This window comes from Leiobunum rupestre, chromosome 11, assembly GCF_980474605.1.
Source record: "Leiobunum rupestre chromosome 11, qqLeiRupe1.1.hap1, whole genome shotgun sequence".
NCBI classification, from domain to species: Eukaryota; Metazoa; Arthropoda; class Arachnida; order Opiliones; family Sclerosomatidae; genus Leiobunum; species Leiobunum rupestre.
The window spans coordinates 6724434-6748670 of record NC_143394.1 but is presented as its reverse complement, the minus strand read 5'-3'; the positions used below and the strand labels follow the sequence as shown (position 1 = coordinate 6748670).

Here is a 24237-nt window from a genome sequence, read left to right as displayed (position 1 = left end):
AAAGTCATTTTTTTCGAAAATTCAGATAAGACTCACGGCCATCTCTAATAGCAGAGCCCTTTTCATAATGCAGGTGGCAATGATAGAGCCGACAGTTGCTTTAAAAAAGCCAGCCTCTAAGGAGTCTAAGCGTAAAGGACGGGATTTTCACAAATAATTCGAAACCCAAAAGTCAAAGCTTAATAAAATTTGGAAAGCGAGTCACGTAGAGAAGCCTACCGGAAGGCGCTGAGAAGATTTAAGAGCCGAGGAACTTCGGCTTTGGCCATTTTATTAATTACACCAAGTCGACCTCGAAGTTGGGAGGGTCAAGAAGGGGTCAGAGGCAAAAATGACCCATAAAACGCAACCACGCGCGAGCTGACGGAACAAATTACGTAAATTAGAAATGAGTCTAGACTGGCCGAAAGCTTAACGGGCAAAGGGCAATTTCAGAAGCGCTTCTATTTACGACTCGGGGCCAAGCGGGGCGATCAAATTTAATTAAAACAATTCTGCCGTTTTTAGTCGGGTTAGCGTCTTTACAATCGCGAAACTAGCTTCCTCAGCTCGCGCTCCCTGGCGACGGAATTTCGGAGGATAATACGGGAATAATTAAAAAATTTGGGGCTAAGAATACCAAACAATGAAGTCGAGGCTTCAATTAAAATCGCGTTAAGTCGTTAAAAAGGGGGTCTGGCTAATGAGATTAAAATCATCCCGTCCCCAACCCCAAAAAGGTCAAGAGGAACTTCCAAAGGTTACTAAGCTGATTGGAAATTTAAAAAGAACGTTCTTCAAATTAAATTTAAGAAAAACTTAATTATTCAGTTCAAACTAAATTAAACCAAACGGGAATTTTACTCGGCTTATCAGTACGGGGGTTTAAAATCAACCTGATATTATTGAAGAATTTAAAGGGCCACGCGGGAGTTGGACAAGTGTTGGTGAAAATTAAGAAGCTCCTCCTCCTTCCGCATACCCGACCAATCATAATCGGGGATTTTCCCCGCGTGGGAAATTAGTTCCAATATGCGTAACTATAAAGTAAATTTGGTCCTAACAAAACTTGTTAAAATGGGAAAACAAAATCACGTGACCATATCACAGCCAACTTCGATTCGGTAATTTGTTTTCATAGTTGGCCGTGTGACGGAAAAGGAAAAAATTATTCCTTCCAGATAATGCAGACGGTTAATTAACTTCCACCTTTCCATTACAATCGATCAAAATTTAAACCGCCATTAGCAAAATAAAATTTATAATAGTTAGTATTTCTTAGGACAGTGCAGTTCTCCACGAAGTCACCTGACTACCATCTTTTCAGCCCCCCCCCCCCCCCTGGAATTTATAGTTCCGCCTATTCAAACTACAGTCATCGACAATGTAGTTTGTCGATGCCTCAGTAATACAATAAAAAAACCCGATGAACTTCATTCACTGACCGGTAGATGTCGTTAGTCATCTGCCGTTGTTCCAGCGGCGCTGTTTTTAAAAAAGAACACTCAAGCGGCAATAAAGGTCTTAGAACGAACGGACTTTGCCCCCAAGCTCCACGAATTAACGTGTTAATTTACGCGAAAGCTTTTTTGAAGTGGGGGTAGGAAATAAGTGGGACATTTATTTTGCGATTTCATCACAAAAGTTATGGTGATTTCAGGTTTAGGTACACTATGGATCATTTTAGTGAATCGCTAGGACTATTTCAGAAGCGAGAATAATTTGATATCGAGTTAAAATTTTATCTACATGGTAAATAAAATTGAAGCCCTAGTCCCTTTATAGATTTCTTGGTTTTACCATGGAGGAAGGATAAGGAGAGCCGACTCTGCCTTTGAGCTATGTAAAGAAGGAGATGCTAACGCCACCTGGCCGTCATACGTTACAAAAGTGATATATCATATAGCAAAACGCGGGAAATTTAAACTTATTTAATATAAGTTGTTTGACTGTACTTAACTACATACAGAAATACATGTATTTCGGGTACATAGCATATATCAAATAATTTTATTACCTTGGCGTTAATGTGAGGTACTGGTTCTTCTGGAAATGGGCGCTACAAACTTTGAATTTTTTCTTAAACAAATGTTCTTATCTACCTAATAAATAATTTATTACAGATTTTTCCAACCAATCTTGACATCTACAACCAAGGTTTAAGTTAAGAAATGAAAATAAATATGGTTCTAATATATTTTTTCTCACCTTTTTTCACCTTTCGGGAAGTTGAAAAAAATATGCCTTTCGCGATTTTGCTCTGAGAATTAGGACAATTTAAAAAGCAACAAATAACGGCGATTTGATTTTTGACTATCATCGGCCATTACGAGAAATGTAGCCGGGCCCGCGCGCCGCGATATTTTGTTTAGTAACGTATGACAGCCAGAGGCGCTACAGTCAGCACGCAACCAGGCACTTTACATATAAACGGCTGAGTCGGCTCTCCTATCCTTCGTCCATGCTTATACGTAAACACAGAAAGGTGGGCTCCCAGTCGCCATCTATAGTCAACCAAATGAAACATACCTGACTCCAAGGGCCGATGAACCAGCTGCCTTTCCTGCACAAGGTGGCGTTGCGGTCGCACGGGCGACTGTCTTCCGGTCGTTTATCTCGGTCGCAGACGTCGAAAGGAACTTTCTGGTCACCGTCCAGACATATCACTTTACGAATTTCCGCTCCCGTGTCGCAACTTCCGGTACACTAGACGAACAAGACGCGTTTTAATTTCACTTATTTTTTAAAATGACCCCTTCCACACAGCGCCATCTAGATTTTAAAAATTGAACAAGTGTCCTTTCTGATTAGTCAATAAGGTTTCGTATTTTTTAAAATTGGAATTCTGAATTAACTTTTAGCCACTTTAAATTTATGTAATTAGTTTTTGAGCCGAGATGGAATAACAATTTTGTACTGTTGTCTATTTAAAAATTAACAAAGGTTTTTAAAGAAAATATAACCTTTAATATTTCTAGTTATGGTACCGCAATTTGTTCGTGGTTTGTTAAATGTTTGTAGTTTTTCCTAAAACAACCATAGGTTATAATTCCTTTAAAGAGTGTATGAACTAAGCGAAATATCGCCAGCTAACACACTGTACGACTTGTTTTGAACGTAACTAGCGCCAATTATTCCTAGCTTTTGATATACCTGGTGGTAGAAAAACGGGGAAGCTAAAACCCTTTATATAAATAGTACATCAGAATGTTTAGATATTTCTGATAATTTCTAATAATTTGGCAAATGTTTCTTAAGATAACGTGTTCAATTTATCACCGCAAGGGGTCTCTACTGTCGTCCGAAATTTAAACCAAGACCTTACTCTTTGCCATTCCGTGGTAATCCATCTGGCCCCGCCACAGGCTTGCAGTAAACAAGTCTCATCTTCGTCTGGTTTGAGCGCGGGACACAAGTCATCACCAACAGGAACGTTATTCTGGTCGACGCACGTTGCTTTTCTGGTACGAGTGCCTTTACCGCAATCAGCGGTACACTTGAGAGAGAGAAAGATGAACAATAGTTAGAAATAACGGCCATAGATGGCAGCGCTCGTAAGCCTACCTTGGACCACGGGGAGAGTTTCCATTTGGCACATGGCACGCTGCAAGTTTGCCAGTCGGCGGGTCTCGAAGTGAGTTTGGAACACAAATCGTCCGCCACTGGAGTGTAGTTGGAGTTGGATTCCCGCTTGGCGCAGTAAACCTTCCGGGTTTGATGTCCTTCGCCGCAGGTGGCGCTGCATCGCGTCCAATTACCCGTCGTCCAACCGGGGAAACAGGGCTGTTTGTTGCAGACTACAGGGCGGACGACGGCCTTTGGTCTGCCCCGACACAAATACTCCTTGACTAAAGCCGGGGGGTTCTTAGAGAAACATTTCAGCAGAGGCTGACTTAACCCTGAAATACCAAAGATTCATTCTCAGGACACCAACTTTGAGACAAAAGTAACTAAGATTTACGACGACGTCATAGCTACATCAGCGATTAAGTCATATTAGGCTTTACCAAATTACCAAACAAATCGAAGGAACTAGGAACTAATCAATTTACGGGATTTCCTACTTCTATTTAGAAAATAACTTGTGAGCGACATCTGTAGACTGGGGTTGACAACGCGACCATGTATGGATTATGTGGTGTATTACCTTCAACGCTACCTGAGACAACTAAAGAGGTCGGCGTTTAATAATCATGGAGGAAGAAACTACTATCCTGGAGAAGATATGCAAACGCGCGAACAGCGGCACAATTGACCTTTGTTCCTAGTAGAGTGTCGCCACCTATTGATGAACGGAATAACTATAGTTCCATAAAATTCGGTAATGGCTGTCCTAAATATAGGAGTCGCTAAAAGCCTACGAACCAGGCATATTTTCGTGCCGCTCTTCGAAAAATCGTCCAGATGTAGTTAAGAACTTAATTAACTGATCAGCAGATGGCGCTAGTTGCATTCTTTTTTAAATTACGCGAAAATGTAAAAAGATCTACATTTTCGTGTAATTTAAAGTTCTTACAATTTATTCTAACAAAATATTGCTTCAGAGTAATCACTAGCGGATTATATTTAGAAAAACACGTATTTTCTAGTTCCATTATTAGTCAACAGAGGTCGCCACGACATTGGTAGTAGGCAGGCTTTCCGTCGCCACTAGAGCCTATAAATATCGTTTGTACTCAGTTCTCCCAATCTTGGATTTATTAAATACAAGGATAAACCACTACCGTTGAAAATCAATTTTTTTTTAGCGTAAGCAACTACTCCATCTACCGGTGAAAATCGGCGAACAAATGAATTCGGCTTTCATGGCAGTTTTTCACGTACAGTCCCGGACAAAAGTTTCTGAACACTTTGTTTTTCAAATGTTTCAAAAACTGTTCACAGTAGAAAGTCGAATGATATCGTTTTGGAAAGTTTAAGAAACGGAGAAACTTTCTGCTATTTTAAATTTTTTAAATATTGAATAAGTATTCGACCGAGGCCTAATAAACCGAAACATCGCCTTTTCAACCAAAATAAATTCGTGACACTCTTGCACGTGACTAACACCGATCGACGCACGGAATTGTTTCCTTTCCAAAACTGGATCCGGTTTCAATATCGGACTAGTGGTTCCGATAATATTGAGGATAACCCAAAACCAAAAATTGAGCTTATTAAGCCTAATCGAAATTCTTTCAAATTTAAGTCGGTTTTAGTTGGAACCACTTGTCCGATTTTGAAACCGGATCCAGTTTTGGAAAGGAAACAATTCCGTGCGTCGATCGGTGTTTGTCACGTGCAAGAGTGTCACGAATTTCTATTGGTTGAAAAGGCGATGTTTCGGTTTATTAGGCCTCGGTCGAATACTTATTCAATATTTAAAAATTTAAAATAGCAGAAAGTTTTTCCGTGTTTTAAACCTTCCAAAAAGGTATAGTTGGACTTTCTACTCTGAACGGCTTTTGAAACATTTGAATAACAAAGTGTCCAGAAACTTTTGTCCGGGACTGTACGTGTTTGTTCGCTGATTTTTCATTAATCCAAGCGCTCTTGGTAAAAATCCAACCCACTATTCACAGCAAAAATAGTTCTAATTAAATTCGAAAGATGGCGCGATTACTACCTCTGCCGCAAGGCTGGCTACAATCCCCGAAGCCGGTCAACTTCCACAGATAGGTGCCGTTATACTTCAAACCAGAAGCGACGTCATTGAGTACGTCGTCCTTGAGCCTCCTCGAGTCGACGCTGGAGGTTTCCGCCACTTCCAAGGACACTTCGGCCGTCCTGGGGCGCGTCAAGGGCTTCTGCCGGATGAGCACGGCGTTGTCGTCCACGGAAGAGACGAAGGACGAATTGGCGAAGCCGTTGACACTTTCGCCAACCAAATCCGTGGACGTTCGCGAGAATGAACTTCGGTAGGAAGGAATAGAATTGCTTCTGTGGAATTCTTTTCCGTTCGTTTGCCGATGGTTCCCGGTCAATTCCGTTAAGTTATTTCTTCGCGACAAATAGCCTGGACTCGGGATTGGCTTGAAGTCGGGACCGGATGTAGTTGATTCGGGTTTTCGGTTGCCGTTTCGACTCGAATGGTTCTTATTGTTGCGTTTCACTGGGAGAGAATACGCGTAAGCCACGCCCCTATTTCGTTGCTGATAAAATATCTGAAATTTAGAAGATAAATTAGTTTTTTAAATAACAGCATAAGAAAACCGCTTATCATTTAAAATATTTTTAACGAATTTCCGAGGGAATTGTTAGTAGGAAAGGAGAACCGGATTGGCTATTACGGGAGTCTGCGCAGAACCTATATTATCCTACTTGTACACTTTTACAATTAGCGGCGGTTCAGTGTTCCTCATCTTAAAGTAATTTATTTTATATTTGTAATTTATTTAATTATTAAATTTTAATGATTTAAACGGTTTTGGAATAAGAAAACCGTAGTTCCTGAAGATGAACTTTACAACTAGAAAAAAAAGGTATGAAAATATTCAAATCTAACTTGAATCTTTCAATGTAGGTCTGCTTTGAAAGTGATTTTAAATGAAGATTTAAGTTTACCAAAAGGAAAGCTTCTACAACCTTCAACGCAACACTTTGAACCACCATGTACACTCATTTAACCAAATTAATTTAAACTAATTATATTTAATAATAGTAAAACGATAACATGTCTTTTATGTATATCGTAAACAAAAAATGACAACATAAGCAGCCGACGTTCATAGACCAATCAAAAAGGGTTGATAGTTGTAAGACTCAGCCGTAAGATGTCGCTACCATCACAAATACCACGTGACTAGGCTGAATAACCCCTATTTTCTTCCCCCTTTTTCAAAATACCTTCCACGTGAAAATTAAAGAAAAACTGGCAACCAATTTCTTTACTCGTCTATAATGCCTGAAATAATGGCATTTAAAAGTTGATATTAAAATTCCCCGACTTTTCCTTGATATTTACACCCGTATTAAAATTCCCTGAATTTTCCATGATATTTACACCCGTATTAAAATTCCCTGAATTTTCCCTGAAATTTACACCTATATTCAAATTCGCTGACTTCTTGTTACACTAACCGTATATTAATGTGTTTTAAACTTTCTCGCGATTTAATATTTGAGATTTTTGGAGATAATAATAAGGACAAAATAAACAAAATATGAAGTTGCTAATCCTTACGCTTGCTTGACGATTAAAAGTTAAAAAAATTCAACGTTTATGTGTTGAACGAATTTGAAAAGTTCAAGTAAAACTAACAGCTCGTTTACGCAACCGTGAGATTCTATCTTTGACCTCTGGTGTACTAAAGGTCGTTCAATCGATTTTCTTGATTCGCTAAATTTATTAAAATAAATGTGAATATATAATAAAACTTACAAATAATTCAATGGGCCGATCAGTGGGTCCATCGGCGGTAATCTTCTGTCCCTCGTACCCCGAAGGATCTACACGACGGTACCGGAAAACAGTACCTGCCGCCTTAAAATCACCGGGTCGACTAGAAGTATGGTTGCCATTTAGTATAAATTGACCATCATCCGCCGTTTTCAAAGCTATAACAAAAACGCAATATTAACACACCAGCCAAGGGTCATCGGCACGATACTTTGGGTTTAAGGATTCGGATTCGAAAGTAAAAGCTTACCCAAGAGGTTTCGGTTTGGTCTGCTGTCGAATTCGGTGACGGAGATGTGGGTGGCGCCCGACGGGATGACGGTGATGCTGTTGTACCCGGCGGGCATGACCGCCCGCGTGTAGTAGGCGGCGATGCGCCGGCAGGTGGCGTTTTCCCCGCCGCAAACGCCGCATTGGTCCACTTTGGTCAGCGAACCGATTATGCCGTCACAGCCGACTACCTGAGTTCGGGAAACAAGAAAAGATATTCAAATGGCTATCAGAAGTAAATACACGAAAGTAAACCATTTTAACTTCCAAATAAGTCAAATGGTAAGATGTAAAATGGACCAAGAAACCTTTGGAAGGACTCACGCAGACATTTTATTTGATACGGTTCTTAATGCTGCTGTATGTTAATTTGGACGAAGAAATATAGGTAAGGATTCACGTGTACATTTTATTTGACACGGTACGCAATACTGCTTTATGTTAATTTGGACGAAGAAATATTTGTAAGGATTCACACGTACATTTTATTTCACACGGCACGCAATGCTGCTTTATGTTAATTTGGATGAAGAAATATTTGCAAGGATTCACACGTACATTTTATTTCACACGGCACGCAATGCTGCTGTAAGTTAATTTGGACGAAGAAATCCTTGGAAGGACTCACGACAGACATTTTATTAACGCGGTGCATAATACTGCTGTATGTTAAGTTAAGCCTGGTTTTCACTTGGCGGAAAATCACTGACAGAGAGTTTAACGTCGGCGATATGGTTTTCGACGTTTCGCTCACTGTCGGCGTTTTAGCATTTTCACTTGGCGTTTTTTTAGGGCGGAAATAAAGCAATTTCTTTCTGGCAGCGAGTTCGTCGGTTTTCGTCTGATAGTGGAGATTTAAGCCTAGGCCTAAAAATGGATGATTTATCTGATCATAATAGTGAACTATTGAGCATTTTAAATTTAATGTTATTTTACATGATCTATCGTGTTCAAAGAAATATGAGTTATGAAAGATCGGTTTGTGTGAAAGAAACATACTGGAAAAGAAGGCAACAAGGGTATAAAAAAAACACGTTCCAAAATTCACAGAAAAGCACGTGGCCGAGTTCCGGATGCAAGAAGCGGGAAATTAACCATCCCCCTGACGTCAAAGTCACCTTTCGAAAATGGTTTTTGATTGGTTGAAAAAGAGCGAAATCGCCCAACTGAGCGAAAAAAATAGAAATGAAAATCGCCACACAAAACCGAAAACCGACGGAATTTCCGCCCGGCGTCGACGGAAATTTTCGCCCATTTTCCGTCGACGCCGGGCTTTTTCGCCCAAAAACCGCCAAGTGAAAACCAGGCTTTAGACGAAAAAAAATTTGAACGACTCGTGACAAATTTTATTTGACAAAGCACGCAATGCTGTATGTTAAATTGGGCGAAAATATTCTAAAATAGACTCGCATAATGATAAGAGCGTACTCGGGATGACACTACAATATTTTCTTGGTAAGTATCGGCTAATTGAAGATTTTTTCCATTTAAAATTAACACAATAACTAAGTATATTTTTCACATTTTGGTTTTAGTCAATTTAATTTACATATGAGACAGTAGACGCCATCTGGTGGGAGTATTTAAAAATTTGGCTTCCATGCCGTTACTCATGTGATAGGATCTACTCATTTCACAAATACGTTTTGGTCTATAATAACAATGCTAGATAACTTTTGTTATGAATTGATTAAAGCGGAACGGCCAAGCTTTTCCAAATATGGCCTTATTTCCGCATCAAAAGATTAAGAAGACGTTCAATATACTAACACGTACCTTTTTTGTCTTGAAAAAATAGCTTTTGGCTCAAAAAGTTGAAACGAAAAATAACGCCAGGTATTTGGGTTTGAATTTTCGCCGCCATCTTAGGGGCTGCCGCCAGCGCCCCAACCCCGTATGAGCGATTTACGAACTATCCTAACTTTTAAAATCGCGCAATTTAGGTTTAGGTCTCTTATAACTGGAACATATTTGTCGCAGCGCGCGCTTTTACGTTGTTTTTCTGTCTCACCGACTTCTCACCAGGTGTCGCGGCGGACGCGCGCTTTTCGATTTCCCGAAATTTCTTTATTTTATAAAAATTAACCACTCAATATATTTGATGCGGTTTGCGCCATAAATTTTAGTTTTTAATGGGCTTTAGGGCTATCTAACTGGTTAAAGCTTGACCGTTCCCCTTTAATTGATATATTGTATAATATGAGTTAGCGCATTTTTGCTTTCTGGAAGAATGGAATGAGTACACGCAACTAGCAGCTGCTTCTTCGCCGTTGGGGCCAACGTCGTCTCAACGCCAACCTGACATCCATCATTGGGACTGTTGTGGCTCGCCTCCACCACAAAGACCAAGAGAATGCCACAACAATGCGGGACAACAACAGAATCCACTTCACTCGTTAGCGAGATTAAGCTCTCGCGTTACAACGCCTAGACGGTGACTAATTTATCGACAATCTCTCCGTTGAAGTAAATTTACATACAGGCATTTTAATTAGGTTAGTATATTCAATAAATCGACTGCTAACACACGCTAGAACTGGTTTTAAACTTATATGCCAAGTTAGCCCAAGCTAAATCTGGTTGCATAAATGTGAAATTAGTTGATGGATGTCCATACTTTGCCTTAAAGGGAAACAAAACCATTTGAATTTTGAGGGCGTGGCTACAGAATCACGTGTTTTCGGAAGTGAGAACGAATGCCCGAGTCACGTGACGGAAGGGGAGGAATTACCGGAAATTCAGTCATTGAACGGTTTCACTATCAGGAATTTGTTCTGAACACCGACATTCTAGTTTCATTGAAAGTAGTTTTGTCATAGAACAAATTCCGAATAGTGAGACCGTTCTTAACACTGCCGTTCTCGTTTCATTGAAAGGAATTCTGTCATTGAACGGTTTCACTATTTGGAATTGGTTCTGAACACTGCCGCTCTCGTTTCATTGAAAGGAATTCTGTCATTGAACGGTTTCACTATTTGGAATTGGTTCTGAACACTGCCGCTCTCGTTTCATTGAAAGGAATTCTGTCATTGAACGGTTTCACTATTTGGAATTGGTTCTGAACACTGCCGCTCTCGTTTCATTGAAAGGAATTCTGTCATTGAACGGTTTCACTATTTGGAATTGGTTCTGAACACCGCCGCTCTCGTTTCATTGAAAGGAATTCATCATTGAACGGTTTCACTATTTGGAATTGTTTTGAACACTGACCAAAAAATCTTTGAAAACTCTCACGAAGTTTATGTTGAGGAAAAGTCGCGAGATTTGAACTACGACAGAAACAACAGGGTCGCCGATTACAACTGTTTCTCCAGAAGAAATCAAAAAGGTGAAAACGTCTACTTGACGAATGATTAGTCCCGAACTCGACACCGCAGTATTCGTAACGCGTACTTTATTTTTACCGAATTTCTCAGACACGATTTATGAGGTAATATTTGTGACCCTTGGCGCCTACAGCCGCGAGATTAAACAGAAATGCAACCAAACCTTTGTTTACAACTAAGCCATATATTCCTGTAAAAGCACTCGTGTGAAAACAAGAACTCATTGAAGAAATTGAGAACGTACGAGACTGATTTTTAAAAACCCGCTTAAATTGTTATAAACGTTTTTAGTTTTAGTGTCTAGATTTGGTCATATTTTTATATGGAAAATATAACCGTTTAAGATTTACGTCACCGATATTATTTTCGATATTCGTTATTATAGTACGCATAGCCACAGATAGATGGCAGACCAAGTCCAGACTATTCGATTTTCGTTTATTTTCTGGAAGGTGTTAGATGTAATGAATGACTGAGGCGAGTCTTACTTTAAATAAAGAGCAGAAATGAAAAACGGTGTGACCATAAGTCTATAGTATATTTCATAAGTACGACACTATTTGCCTATGCAACAGACCCGCTTAGTCACAGACTTGTGTTCGCTCACGTCTAACGTAAACTTCGACAGCGCCTCACTAGAGGGCGAAGAGCAAGAATGTTAGACGTTTTAAAATATGATTAAAACCGTTGGATACACTCCTCCAAAAAGAGTATATTATTAACTTACGCTGTTATTACAGGAATTAATTCCCCCCGAATCAATGCATTTATTCAAGATTCAACCTCAGCACAAAATAGTCTCCTACACTTCTAAGATTAAGCTTATCAATTTATAATTTACATATTTAAATCAGAATTTAAATTTATCCTTTTTCGGATAGATTAAGGTTTCTAAACGATTGTACTACACGCAACAATAGTCTGAGATAAATCATTAAAGTTATTTTACAGGGTTGCCACTAAACTTTCGGATTCAAATACCCGACTTTTTAAGGATAAAATTTTAATTTTATATCACACTTTTATCAAAAGTTAATAAATTTAAATCAACATAAATTTCAGTAAAAAGGTTATGGTAATGTTGAAAAAACTCAGCCAAACTTTCAAGGAAATAAATGATAATCGTAGAATTTATTATAGAACTAGGGTAAAATTACCTTCAAAAAGTGTCAAAGTAAAATTGAATTTCCTGACTTTTCCCTGATGTTTAAAAAAAATTCTTAAAATTCCCCGACGCTTTCCCGACTTTTTACAAATTCTTAAAACTCCCCGACTTTTCCCTGAATTTTTACAAATTCTTAAAATTCGCTGACCTTTCCCATACTTTTTACAAATTCTTAAAATTCCCCAAATTTTCACAAATTCTGAAAATTCCGACCTTTCCCTGACTTTTTACAAATTCTTAAAATTTCCTGGCTTTTTACAAATTCTTAAAATTCTGACTTTTCCCTGGCTTTTTACAAATTCTTAAAATTCTGACTTTTCCCTGGCTTTTTACAAATTCTTAAAATTCCCTAACTTTTTACAAATTCTTAAAATTTACTGGCTTTCTACAAATTCTTAAAATTCTGACTTTTCCCTGGCTTTTTACAAATTCTTAAAATTCCCTAACTTTTTACAAATTCTTAAAATTTACTGGCTTTTTACAAATTCTTAAAATTCTGACTTTTCCCTGGCTTTTTACAAATTCTTAAAATTCCCCAAATTTTCACAAATTCTGAAAATTCCGACCTTTCCCTGACTTTTTACAAATTCTTAAAATTTACTGGCTTTTTACAAATTCTTAAAATTCTGACTTTTCCCTGGCTTTTTACAAATTCTTAAAATTCTGACTTTTCCCTGGCTTTTTACAAATTCTTAAAATTCCCTAACTTTTTACAAATTCTTAAAATTTACTGGCTTTCTACAAATTCTTAAAATTCTGACTTTTCCCTGGCTTTTTACAAATTCTTAAAATTCCCTAACTTTTTACAAATTCTTAAAATTTACTGGCTTTTTACAAATTCTTAAAATTCTGACTTTTCCCTGGCTTTTTACAAATTCTTAAAATTCCCCAAATTTTCACAAATTCTGAAAATTCCGACCTTTCCCTGACTTTTTACAAATTCTTAAAATTCTGACTTTTCCCTGGCTTTTTACAAATTCTTAAAATTCTGACTTTTCCCTGGCTTTTTACAAATTCTTAAAATTCTGACTTTTCCCTGGCTTTTTACAAATTCTTAAAATTCCCTACCTTTTTACAAATTCTTAAAATTCCCTAACTTTTTACAAATTCTTAAAATTCCCTACCTTTTTACAAATTCTTAAAATTCTGACTTTTCCCTGGCTTTTTACAAATTCTTAAAATTCCCTAACTTTTTACAAATTCTTAAAATTTCCTGGCTTTTTACAAATTCTTAAAATTCTGACTTTTCCCTGGCTTTTTACAAATTCTTAAAATTCTGACTTTTCCCTGGCTTTTTACAAATTCTTAAAATTCCCTAACTTTTTACAAATTCTTAAAATTCCCTACCTTTTTACAAATTCTTAAAATTCCCTAACTTTTTACAAATTCTTAAAATTCTGACTTTTCCCTAACTTTATACAAATTCTTAAAATTCTGACTTTTCCCTGACTTTTCACAAATTCTTAGAATTCCCTGACCTTTCCCTGAAATTTTAGGCCCATTTTTAAACCCCCCGACTGTTCCCTGACGTGTGGCAACCCTGTTATATGACAATAAAATATCAATAAATGTAATTATTTCTACATTATTGATAAATTTAATGATTTTTAATCAACGCATTAAATTAAAATATACGTATGTTATAGAACTTGTGAAGTGATCGTGTTATTCGATTAGATTCAAATAGATGACAGTTATAGTGTCGTCAACGTTATTTCTAAAGTACCGAAGAAGCCGACGACCCAGTCTGAGCGTTCTTTTTATTGTATGGATATTAATTTATAATCTTTATTAATGGATTTTAAATTAAATTTGTTAAGTCGAAAACGTTGCTCAAACGAGAGATTAAGCGAAGTACGTGTAGATGGTTGGATGGCGCCTATTTGTAAAGATATTACTTTGTTTTGAATGGAAAATGGCTGTTATGATGATTAAAATGTTGAAAAATTAATCAAGATTTAATAATTTTTAGTGCGATTAAATAATTTAAATTTAGATTTAGACATTTGAATCACTAGATACGTTACAAACAAGTGTTAGCGGATGAAATTTTGATTAAAGTATATTTTTAAATGTTATTTCTACCAAAAATAAGACCAGTCAAAGATTAAGGGGGAACAGCCAAGCTTTTCCAAATATGGCCTTATTTCCGTATCAAAAGATTAACAAGACGTTCAATATACTAACACGTACATTTTTTTGTCTTGAAAACATAGCTTTTGGCCCAAAAAGTTGAAACGAAAAATAACGCCAAGTGTTTGGGTTTGAATTTTCACCGCCACCTTAGGGGCTGCCGCCAGCGCCCCTAACCCCGTATGAGCGATTTGCGAACTATCCTAACTTTTAAAATCGCGCAATTTAGGCTTAGGTCTCTTATAACTGGAACGCGCCGCGCGTGCAAAACCATTTTTCGCGTCTTCAGCAGCGCGCGCTTTTACGTTGTTTTTCTGTCTCACCGACTTCTCACCAGGTGTCGCGGCGGACGCGCGCTTTTCGATTTCCCGAAATTTCTTTATTTTATTAAAAATTAACCTCTCAATATATTTTGATGAGGTTTTCGCCATAAATTTTAGTTTTTAATGGGCTATAGGGCTATCTAACTGGTTAAAGCTTGACCGTTCCCCTTTAAGTTTTAACGCCACAAAATATCTAAATTACTGGTTAAGAAACGTAAACCCCAAAAGTGGTCACAACAAATACGTGTTTAAGTCCTTCAAAAGAAGCTCCAACATATGTTTTGTCACAGCCAATACAGATTGCATTACCAATTATAGTTGGACAAACTTCTTGAATAAAATATACGAAGGTTTGAAATCGTACCGATCTCCAAATTATTCGCCAAAATGTGTTCCGACATATGCTTTTAAAAGTCACGACCGATTTCCCGTTCAAATTACAGTTGGATGAACTTGTCGGTTAATCAAATTTTTCTTTATAAGTTGTACAGGCTTGAAATCGTACCAATCTCGAACCATGTGCCCAATATTTTCTGTTCAAACTAACAACCGATTTCATAAGTGTTTCGGTGAACTGTTTATTTACGGATATTATTCGCGGTTATAAAACGATTTAAAATGCGAAAAATACGGTTTTATTCAGATAATTTTCAGTTATGGATAGAAACTAATAAGATATTTCTTATCCAAATCCCGAACTCTAATCTCGAACCATCTGTCCAACATTTTATTTTCAAACTAACATTAGATTTCCTTTCCAATTAAATTTCCATTCAATTAAAGTTTATTTGTAATTTTAGGAAATTAAACACATCCAAGTTTTTAGAGGGGCAAATCAAAGGTGAATTAAACTTATTAACTCGTCGGTTAAAAGCTGACAACCAAAAAAAAAGAATATTTGTGTTCGTGTTGATAGAGACATTGGCGGCAGGAATAAAGAGCGATGTTGTGTCGGCGTGTCTCGAATAATTCAGCGGTTCAATGAGAAAGCCCGTGTCAAACATTGAAAATTAAAGTCATATTTTTATTCATTCCTTCTTTGAAACTTCGGAAGAAGAATATCGGATGTCGGCGCCAAGAACAGATTTTTCTGTCGGCTTCCTTTCATTCATTAAAGCCAGCGAGGAGACCCGAATACAGGGTGAATCGCTCGCCGAAATCCAGTGAAACCACTAGTCACTTTTCTTAAAGGGACACTGCGATAGAGCTTTCTAAATTTCGAATTTGAAATATCATTTAATTAGTATTTTAAACACTTCCGATTAACTACTAAATTGTTTAAAATACCAAAATAATTATTTTAGTTTCGGTGCCAATCCGGACCACTAAATTATCGCCATTTTCATTATTTTTGTAAAACTTTATTATTTGAGTTGTAACACGAAATATTTTTTCCAAAGGAGTTATAATGTATTGTAATGTATTTATTTCTGATTAGCTACATGTAGCATTTCCCTAATTATTCGTTAAACCAATTCGCTTATACTCTAAGAATGTATTTATTTATCTTTAGGGATAATGAATATCGTTGCATAAATAAAAGGTGGTTTGTTTTCGCCTGTCATCGGACTAAAAGTGTACTCTTTTTACCCTAAAACCTTTTATTTGCCTGTTCGGGAGTTGAGAATTACTCCGGTACATAAACTATTCACTTGTTCCGGAGTATTAGGGCTACTCTTTTTACTCCTGAAAAGGTGAAAGGAGGAAATCGGATTTTGTCGTCTGCTAGCCAGAATTTATCTGCTAAAAAGGCTACAGTTAGCCATTTTGGAAAAACGTTTTTACTCCGATTCTAACTATTCGCCCCCCTAGAATCGGAGTAAAATGACGTCATAGCCTTACTCTTCTTACCCTACTCCCAAATCAAGGAACAAGCGAGTTGAAACCACCAAAATACATTCTTGGTTAAACTTACTTTTTTAAACATTTAGAATTTTATTTATCAAAATCTAATGATATTTAATGATATTAAAGTTAAGCTATCCTTTGAAAAATTGAACGGGAAACTTGTAGCCTAGTGTAGACGCAGCTTCATTCCGTACAAACTATACTCGGCTACAAGTTTCCCGTTCAAGTTTTCGAAGAATAGCCTGTCTATTAAAAAATATTCCGTAAATAATATATTTTACTAAACAAATAAACAAGATTTAAAAAAAATAATTGAAATGAAAATCTTAACTGCTGTAACCATGTTTCGAATCCCGGCACTAAGCTAAGCCAAGGCACGCTTAGAAAGCATGTCATTGGTTGATATTCTTAATCCCAAGTTTTTAATTCAATAAAATTTTAGTTTAATTGATAAAAAACTTGTTAGTATCATTTTAGAGTTTATTTTGGGATTAGAATATAAATTCTATAGGCTTTGCATTGTCCCTTTAAGAATATTGTTACGTCCACAAAATTCAACCAATTCTAAAACACTCGGATAAAATACGCCTTAATAAAGTACAGTGCCATTGAGATAAATTAGTGAAAGGTGAAAAATTATGTAAAAGTTCTAATAGGGGTCGAAAGGGGTAAAATTTATTACAGTAAAAGTTACGACCTTTGGGGGTGGCGCTAGACAGAAACTCCTCCTACGCCACTGGTATAGATCAGTAACGTTTCCTCACTTGACGCTTTTTATATTTTTGGCCGTCTTAGTGGAAAACAATCAATAAATCATTTACTTATGTAGCGACCAAATACATTCAATATTTATCAGTGAAAAATGTCTATTCAAGAGCTCGCATTCGTTAAATAGTTACTGTTCATATTAAAGCCATCAAATTCCAGAAATAGTTAATTTAAAATCGACAAATATTCGCGCTGGTTCATTCATAATTAACACGCTGTATTTTTAGTTATTTTGTTATTAGTTTACAAACTTGGCTCGTTTTTTCTTCAGCCTATTTGAATCTTTTTGAAAAGAGGAATCTGTAAGATGTCTGCGTTCGGGACCAACTTCGACCCTCCGCGCCTCGTAACAGCCACCGAATTCAGACTGAGTTCGACCTTTGACCCCGCGGTTTGTATGAAATAACTTGTTTGAACCGTGAAGACGGCTCGGAAAATATTTCCACCGTGCCTAATTGATACGCAACCGCGAATTCGATACTTGGGCTCAAATCGCCAGTTTGGTTGCAATTATATTATACAACGTTGTCTTTGAGAATTTAATAACTAAGCTGAGGCTTCGTTTTTGATTTAGATATTTAAAAAAGACACAAATGTAATAATGACGTTGTAAGACTGTTCACCCGGCGCTTTCCATGTGGGAGGAGTGCATTCTCAAAAACGTTTGATACCTTCACCCGGTTGGCTGAAATTGAATCACGGACACCTTATTGCTTGACCGTTCGAAATTATTAATTATTTTGGATCTTATTTTTGATTTTTAAATTATTTTGGATTTTTAATTATTTTGAATCTGATTTTTAAATTTTCAATAATTTTTTATCTAATTTTTGATCTTATTTCCAATTTTAAATCATTTTTGATCTTATTTCCAATTTTTAATTATTTTGTATCTTATTTCTAATTTTTAATTATTTTGTATCTTATTTCCAATTTTTAATTATTTTGTATCTTATTTCCAATTTTAAATTATTTTTGATCTTATTTCTAATTTTAAATTATTTTTTTATCTTATTTCTAATTTTAAATTAATTTTGATCTTATTTTAAATTTTAAATTGTTAATTTTATTTAATTATTTAAATTACATATTATATATTTATATAAGTAACATATTCTTAAATATGGAAATTAGCAAAAAGTTAACACTTAACCAATTTTCAGAGTTATTCCAGAACCAAGGTTCAATTCTACACAGTGCCCCCTAGTGCCAGAATATGCCCAAAGGCGAAATATGCTACAACCAACGACGATAATATTCTACTCACAAGGAGACGACCCGAGGTGATAATCACCAATTTTGTTCAAACTCGGGTATAGTGTACACCTCCATGTAACTTGAAAAACCTGCGAGGGAAAAGTTGCGACGGGCTTTCGTTTTGTCCTGGCAACCGAAAACGTTTTTGACAACATGATTTGGAATTATTTCCATTGAAAATAACATGGGAATCTGAAGGATTTTAAGGGTCCCCCAATTGACCAAATTGCATTTAAACTTGATAAATTTAATTTTGAAAAACAATTTAAATGTAATTTTAACGTTTTTGAAATTTTAAATATTTTTCTTTTTTAAAAGGTTTCACAGGGGGGACCCTTAAAATCCTTCAAATTCCCATGTTATTTTCAATGGAAAAATTCCAAATCATGTTGTCAAAAACGTTTTCGGTTGCCATGGCAAAACGAAAGCCCGTCGCAACTTTTCCCTCGCAGGTTTTTCAAGTTACATGGAGGTGTACACTATACCCGAGTTTGAACAAAATCGGTTATTATCACCTCGGGTCGTCTCCTTGTCAGTTCGGTGGCTAGTCCAAGTCGGAGATGGGAAAATCTAGCATTGAACCAAATATCAAGCGTCATAATTATTCTTATTTTTATATTATGTTAATAATAAAATTTGGCGCTAGATGGCAGATTTGTCACCAACAGCCATGAACAGAGCAATCTGAGGAGGGACTCACTACTACACATTAGAAAACACGCGTGCATATATGATAAAGCAAATATAACGCTAGCTTCTAGATCATTGGTACAAACATGGCGACGCTGAAGTCAAAACAGTGGTAAATTCATCTAGCGTAAGCCACGCCAACCGTGTTAATCAAATGGAAGTGGCGAGTCCCTCTGAACGTTTTTGTAGTCCATACAATTCTAGTAGCTATACGCAACACGCTTTATATTTTGAAAGGTAATATTTGAAGGTAATAAACATTAGAGTTTGCTTTTCTCGAATTTTATGGTCTGAAACAGGAAATACGAAAAGCTATTTTACTACTTCTAGAACAGAAAATCAATTTTTCGTCTCAATGTAACAGTTTCAAGAATTTATTTTTCGTCATACGAATATATCCCGAAATGAGAATTAACGGCCGAAGGTTTGTTTTACGGAGACCGTGGCACCATCTATCGTCGGAAAGTCAAACTAAGCAATTGGCGCGTATAGAGGGCGATTTTGAAACATTTCAAGGTGACTGAAAGGGGGTCCTAACAACTGAAAAAACCCATTTTGTAAGAATCGAAATTCTTTCGCGGATAACTAATTAAGCGCGCTTTTTAACACTCGCAAAGACCTTAAGTCAATTTCGAATGACGGCGCTGTTTGCGCACGCCACTAACAAGCCGGCCAAGCCCACACAACTAGTTTCACACCGACGAATGAGCTCCCATCAGATCTTTATAGATCGATTTACAATTTTTAAGGGGCAAAGACGACTTTAAAGGTGTAATATTCATCCGAGGTAACGAGGTGATGGCGTTATTTGTTAGTAGATGGCGCTCTGATAGCAGCATGACGTCATAATTTTGATTTTCAACGATTGGTTGGAAGTTTTCAGTTTTTTAGTGGAGAACGGTTTTGTCGAGACTTAAATTACAAAATTATCCTCCCTGATTGGATAGTTTAAAATCGTATTATAGTGCCATCTATGGCGGAGAGTGTTAACTTCTGTTAAAATTAATTGTTAATTTAAATTATAAAAATTATATATTTTAATAAGAATTTAAAGTACTATAATTTAGTAATTAATTAATGACTTTTTAAAAAAGTTTATTTTTCATAAAATTTATAGTGTCGCCATTTACCTCAAACATTATTAAATAGGAAGGTACCTCGGATGGATTTCGCCCCTTTTTGCATATTTCCCCGTAGGCAATATGTGAATGCGTCTATAATTATATATTTCATTGAGATTAATATCTGAAATCAGCTCACATTTTATCTGACGGATTACAATGAACGCAGATTAGTTTCGGCCTTAAACTATCTGGTTTGCATTTCGACCCATATCAACGCACTAAATCTGAACGTAAATTCGGATAATCTGATATCTGAACTATCTTATCTATCCGGTTCAGAATACGGAATGGTTATTTGAGAATCGGTTGTTAACACTAATTTATCTACTCGATCGATTTAACTATTATTGTTTAGTTACAATTTACCAAATTGTTTTATTTAAATGTCTTATTTGTATATTATAGTTTTAAATTGATCGAATAGATGGCGACACGGTCTCTATTTCAATTTACGCTATCAACCTTGTGACGCAATTTGCTCGATCGATGATCATTTTATCAAAGTTTGACGTACAATAATTGTGTATGGGAACTAAATTTTCAGTTTTAAAAACTAGCGTTGAATTACTGAATTTTCCTAAAATTCTTTTGGAAATTTAGATAAAAATCGATGATGGAATAACCGATGATTTGATTGGCATTTTATATAGTGATCGTGAAAATGTCTTCGTCTGAAAGCAAAAACCAGGTAAATAATACAAGTTACGTGATTGTTGCTTTAAAGAGCCATTTAAATTCTATAAATAAATCTGATAACCGTAGCAGTTTTTTATCAAAAATATCCCCGACAATATTAACACACGTACTCTTTCCAATATTTAAAATCAATATTTTTCAAAATGCTCGCCAAAAAGTTACGTTCGTTTGGTTAAACTGTTGTTTTGGCAGTATGAAGAATAAATCTTGATTAAAAATGATTTAATTGTTAATAACGTTAATTGCAACAACTCCGTAATTAAAGTAATCAGCGGTTGAATTAAATTAATCTAACTCGACACAAATTTAACAATTTTAATCGTTTTAGATTAACCCTTATTTAATAGGCGATAGCATAAATTGTTTTTGTCTTAACTAACTTGTTAAAATGTTCCCGGAAATTCGTCATAGCACCACCAACTCGAATAACGCGCTTGCGCAATCGGGGTTGGCCGTGGTCAAAACATAGGGGCTGCTTCACTAAGCCTAGGTTAAAAAAAGTGTTATAGTCTGAAGTCTTGTAATTTTTTAAGCAATTTTATAACCACGGGACTACTTTTAAAGGTTTCTACCGTTTGATAGCGCTCATAAGTTTCCCGAAAGAAATATAAAAGCTTGACAATTGTGTTCATCAACGGCTCACAACAACATTGAGGTTTAAACCAGTAATTTCGTCCGCATAAAATAGGGCGCAAAGTTAAAACCCCTTCCAAAAGGCATAAATTTAAGTTAGCGGCGGCGTTAAGGTAGCGCCATAGTGGCGTTAAAAATGTAGTCAAATAATAATTCTAACACGCCTCAAGTACGCGGGAATCGACAACCTCTACTCAGTCTACGGGCAACGAAGGCAGGGGGCGCTTTCAAAACATTATTACTTTTCGGCAGGGTTAAATTGTGGCCAAGGCTTACAGAAACCGCCGAGCAAAAGTTACAAATTCTTCTCGTCTAAACATCTAAGAAAGTCACCGCTTATTTTACAAACCTCAATTCTGTATAATTTAAGGCTAGAAACCGACAGTTATCTGAGATCGAAAATAAAGAAATTTAACTCGCTGTTAGTCCCCCAGGGGGAACTGATTGCCTACTTCAATTTGTCACGAGGTGGCGTGAAATAGGTGCCAGATAATAGCGCGAATAACATTAATCAGTTGGTCTTTTTGGCGTTTTTAAATTAACGTTGGGTGACACCTATCTTTAGTTTCGCATTAATGACACCAGGGGGCCCTCGGCGCCGATTTTCGACTGATGCATCATTTCCAATCGGAGTTTTTTTACGAGTGCGACGACCCGTCTCAAACACTAAGTGGCTTGATGTAAAGCAACTGTACTGGCAAACTACGTTCTTCCGGTTACTAATATAGGCATATAAGAAGGCATAACTTTACCGGAAGTTATAATATATTTAAAAAGACGCAGTTTCAATTCCTTGTCTATATTTTCTCCAACTTAAAAAAATAAAGTGTTTGTTGCCTAGTGACTAAACGTACAACTGGTTTGGTCCTTTGGAAATATCAACCAATCTGTTCTATAAAACCAGGATGAACATTTTCTGGAAAAAGATTTCGGTAATTTTCCGGAAATATTTCGGATCGAGAAATTAAAAAATGTGCACACACTCCTATTGACGGCTTTTAAAATTCATTTTGCGCGTGAAAATACCTCTACATGTTATGGTCAAAAAGCACGCAAAGAAGGCTGTGTGCCCAAGATATGTACCTGTAGTGTCGCGCGCTAAAACGTCATTTCAAAATACGTCAATTTTAAACTAATATTCAAATTCATGTAACATTTTTTAAAGTACATTGTGTTAAGTGAAATTGATTTAAATCCAAAAACTACTTCTACAGCATCTTTACAAATCGTGGAATATTTAACCGAGAGTGCTTAAATAGACTTACTTTGCATTCCCCGGCGACGCAGATGTGGTCTTCGCTGTTGAAAGGCCCACAAGGCGTCCCGTCTTCGACCACTTTGGCCAACGTGGCGAAAAAGCGCTCTCCAATTGGCTGGCATCGCAGTTCGCAATAGCCATGATCTGAATGACCAATAACAAACCGATAAGAATTCCAAACATCTGTCTAATTGACACAAGCAACGTATGGACGATAATGTTATAAATTCTAGAAATGGGCGTGGTGGTTAAAATGGGGTATATAAAAACGATCTTAAAAAAACTTAAATAATTCAATATCCATGTTTTTCCTCCGTTAAAATTGTTATTAATTATACAGGGTGCTTCAAAAGGTTATGCAAATATTTGAAGGAGTTGTAGGGGGTGAGTTGAGAAGTATGCCTGTTTTTCCCCATTTTCCTACGATGAGTTAAAAGAGCGCCAGAGAGCTTCAAAGTGTGGCCTACTAGCCCCTGGAAGTAGACTACAACAAGCGCAAAACCAAGCAGCAGGGAAACGCGAACATTAAGGTTTGGGTTCGTGTGATAGGAAAAAAAAGTTAATCAAAACGAGGTACCCAGCGTAAAAAAGTAAACTTAAACAGTATTTAAATTCCCTACTGCTTGGTTTTGCGCTTGTTGCAGCCTACTTCCAGGGGCTAGTAGGCCACACTTTGAAGCTATCTGGCGCTCTTTTCACTCATCGTAGGAAAATGGGGAAAAACAGGCATTCTTCTCAACTCGCCTCCTACAACTCCTTTAAAAATTTATCCGCCATTTTCCAAGATGGCGCATTATTCTATTTTAAAACCAGGGTTATCATCTGCCTCGTGTTACCAATCAAAACTGAAAATTTCACGCAAATCGGCTAAAAATGACGACAGTTATCTTTCAAGGGATATGACATTTATCTGCCATTTTCCAAGATGGTGCATTATTCTATTCTAAAACCAGGGCTCTTCATCTGCCTAGTGTTACCAATCAAAACTGAAAATTTCACAAAAATCGGCTAAAAATGACGGCAGCTATCTTTCAAGGGATAAAATTTATCCGCCATTTTCCAAGATGGTGCCCGATTTCAACCAACAACAACCGATTTTCCAGTCTGCGAGTTTGCTCGAAAATACTTTGGGAATTTGAGAACCGAACACGTAGCTAGTCCGTTATTTTGTAGCAATATTCGTCAACGAAAAATGGAATTTACCTTTGAAGAATGGTTCCCATTGGTAAAAGCGCCCCAGAAAAGGCTTCGAGTTAAACGCTTCGCACATTTTCTTTCTGGGGTCGACTGGGTTTTGGCAGTCCTGCAATCACAAAAATAACAGATTTCAAAGGTAACTGAACTTTTGAATTTTAGTATTACGATTAAAGACGGATTAAACATTTATTT

At 36.7% G+C, this 24237-nt stretch overlaps 1 protein-coding gene across 2 annotated transcripts in view; it reads right to left on the bottom strand.

Moving 5' to 3' along the window:
- Positions 1-24237, bottom strand: part of LOC149921227 (ADAMTS-like protein 4) — a 226621-nt gene that overhangs the window by 6048 nt on the left and 196336 nt on the right. For both annotated transcript variants that reach the window (XM_090162573.1, XM_090162572.1), the window contains exons 5-12: positions 24052-24151; positions 22856-22992; positions 7608-7818; positions 7340-7515; positions 5585-6122; positions 3544-3878; positions 3305-3475; positions 2509-2685 (exon numbers count right to left, since the gene is read on the bottom strand). In XM_090162573.1, the coding sequence (XP_090018699.1) occupies positions 2509-2685; positions 3305-3475; positions 3544-3878; positions 5585-6122; positions 7340-7515; positions 7608-7818; positions 22856-22992; positions 24052-24151 (1845 nt within the window). The remainder of the gene's footprint in view (positions 1-2508; positions 2686-3304; positions 3476-3543; positions 3879-5584; positions 6123-7339; positions 7516-7607; positions 7819-22855; positions 22993-24051; positions 24152-24237) is intronic.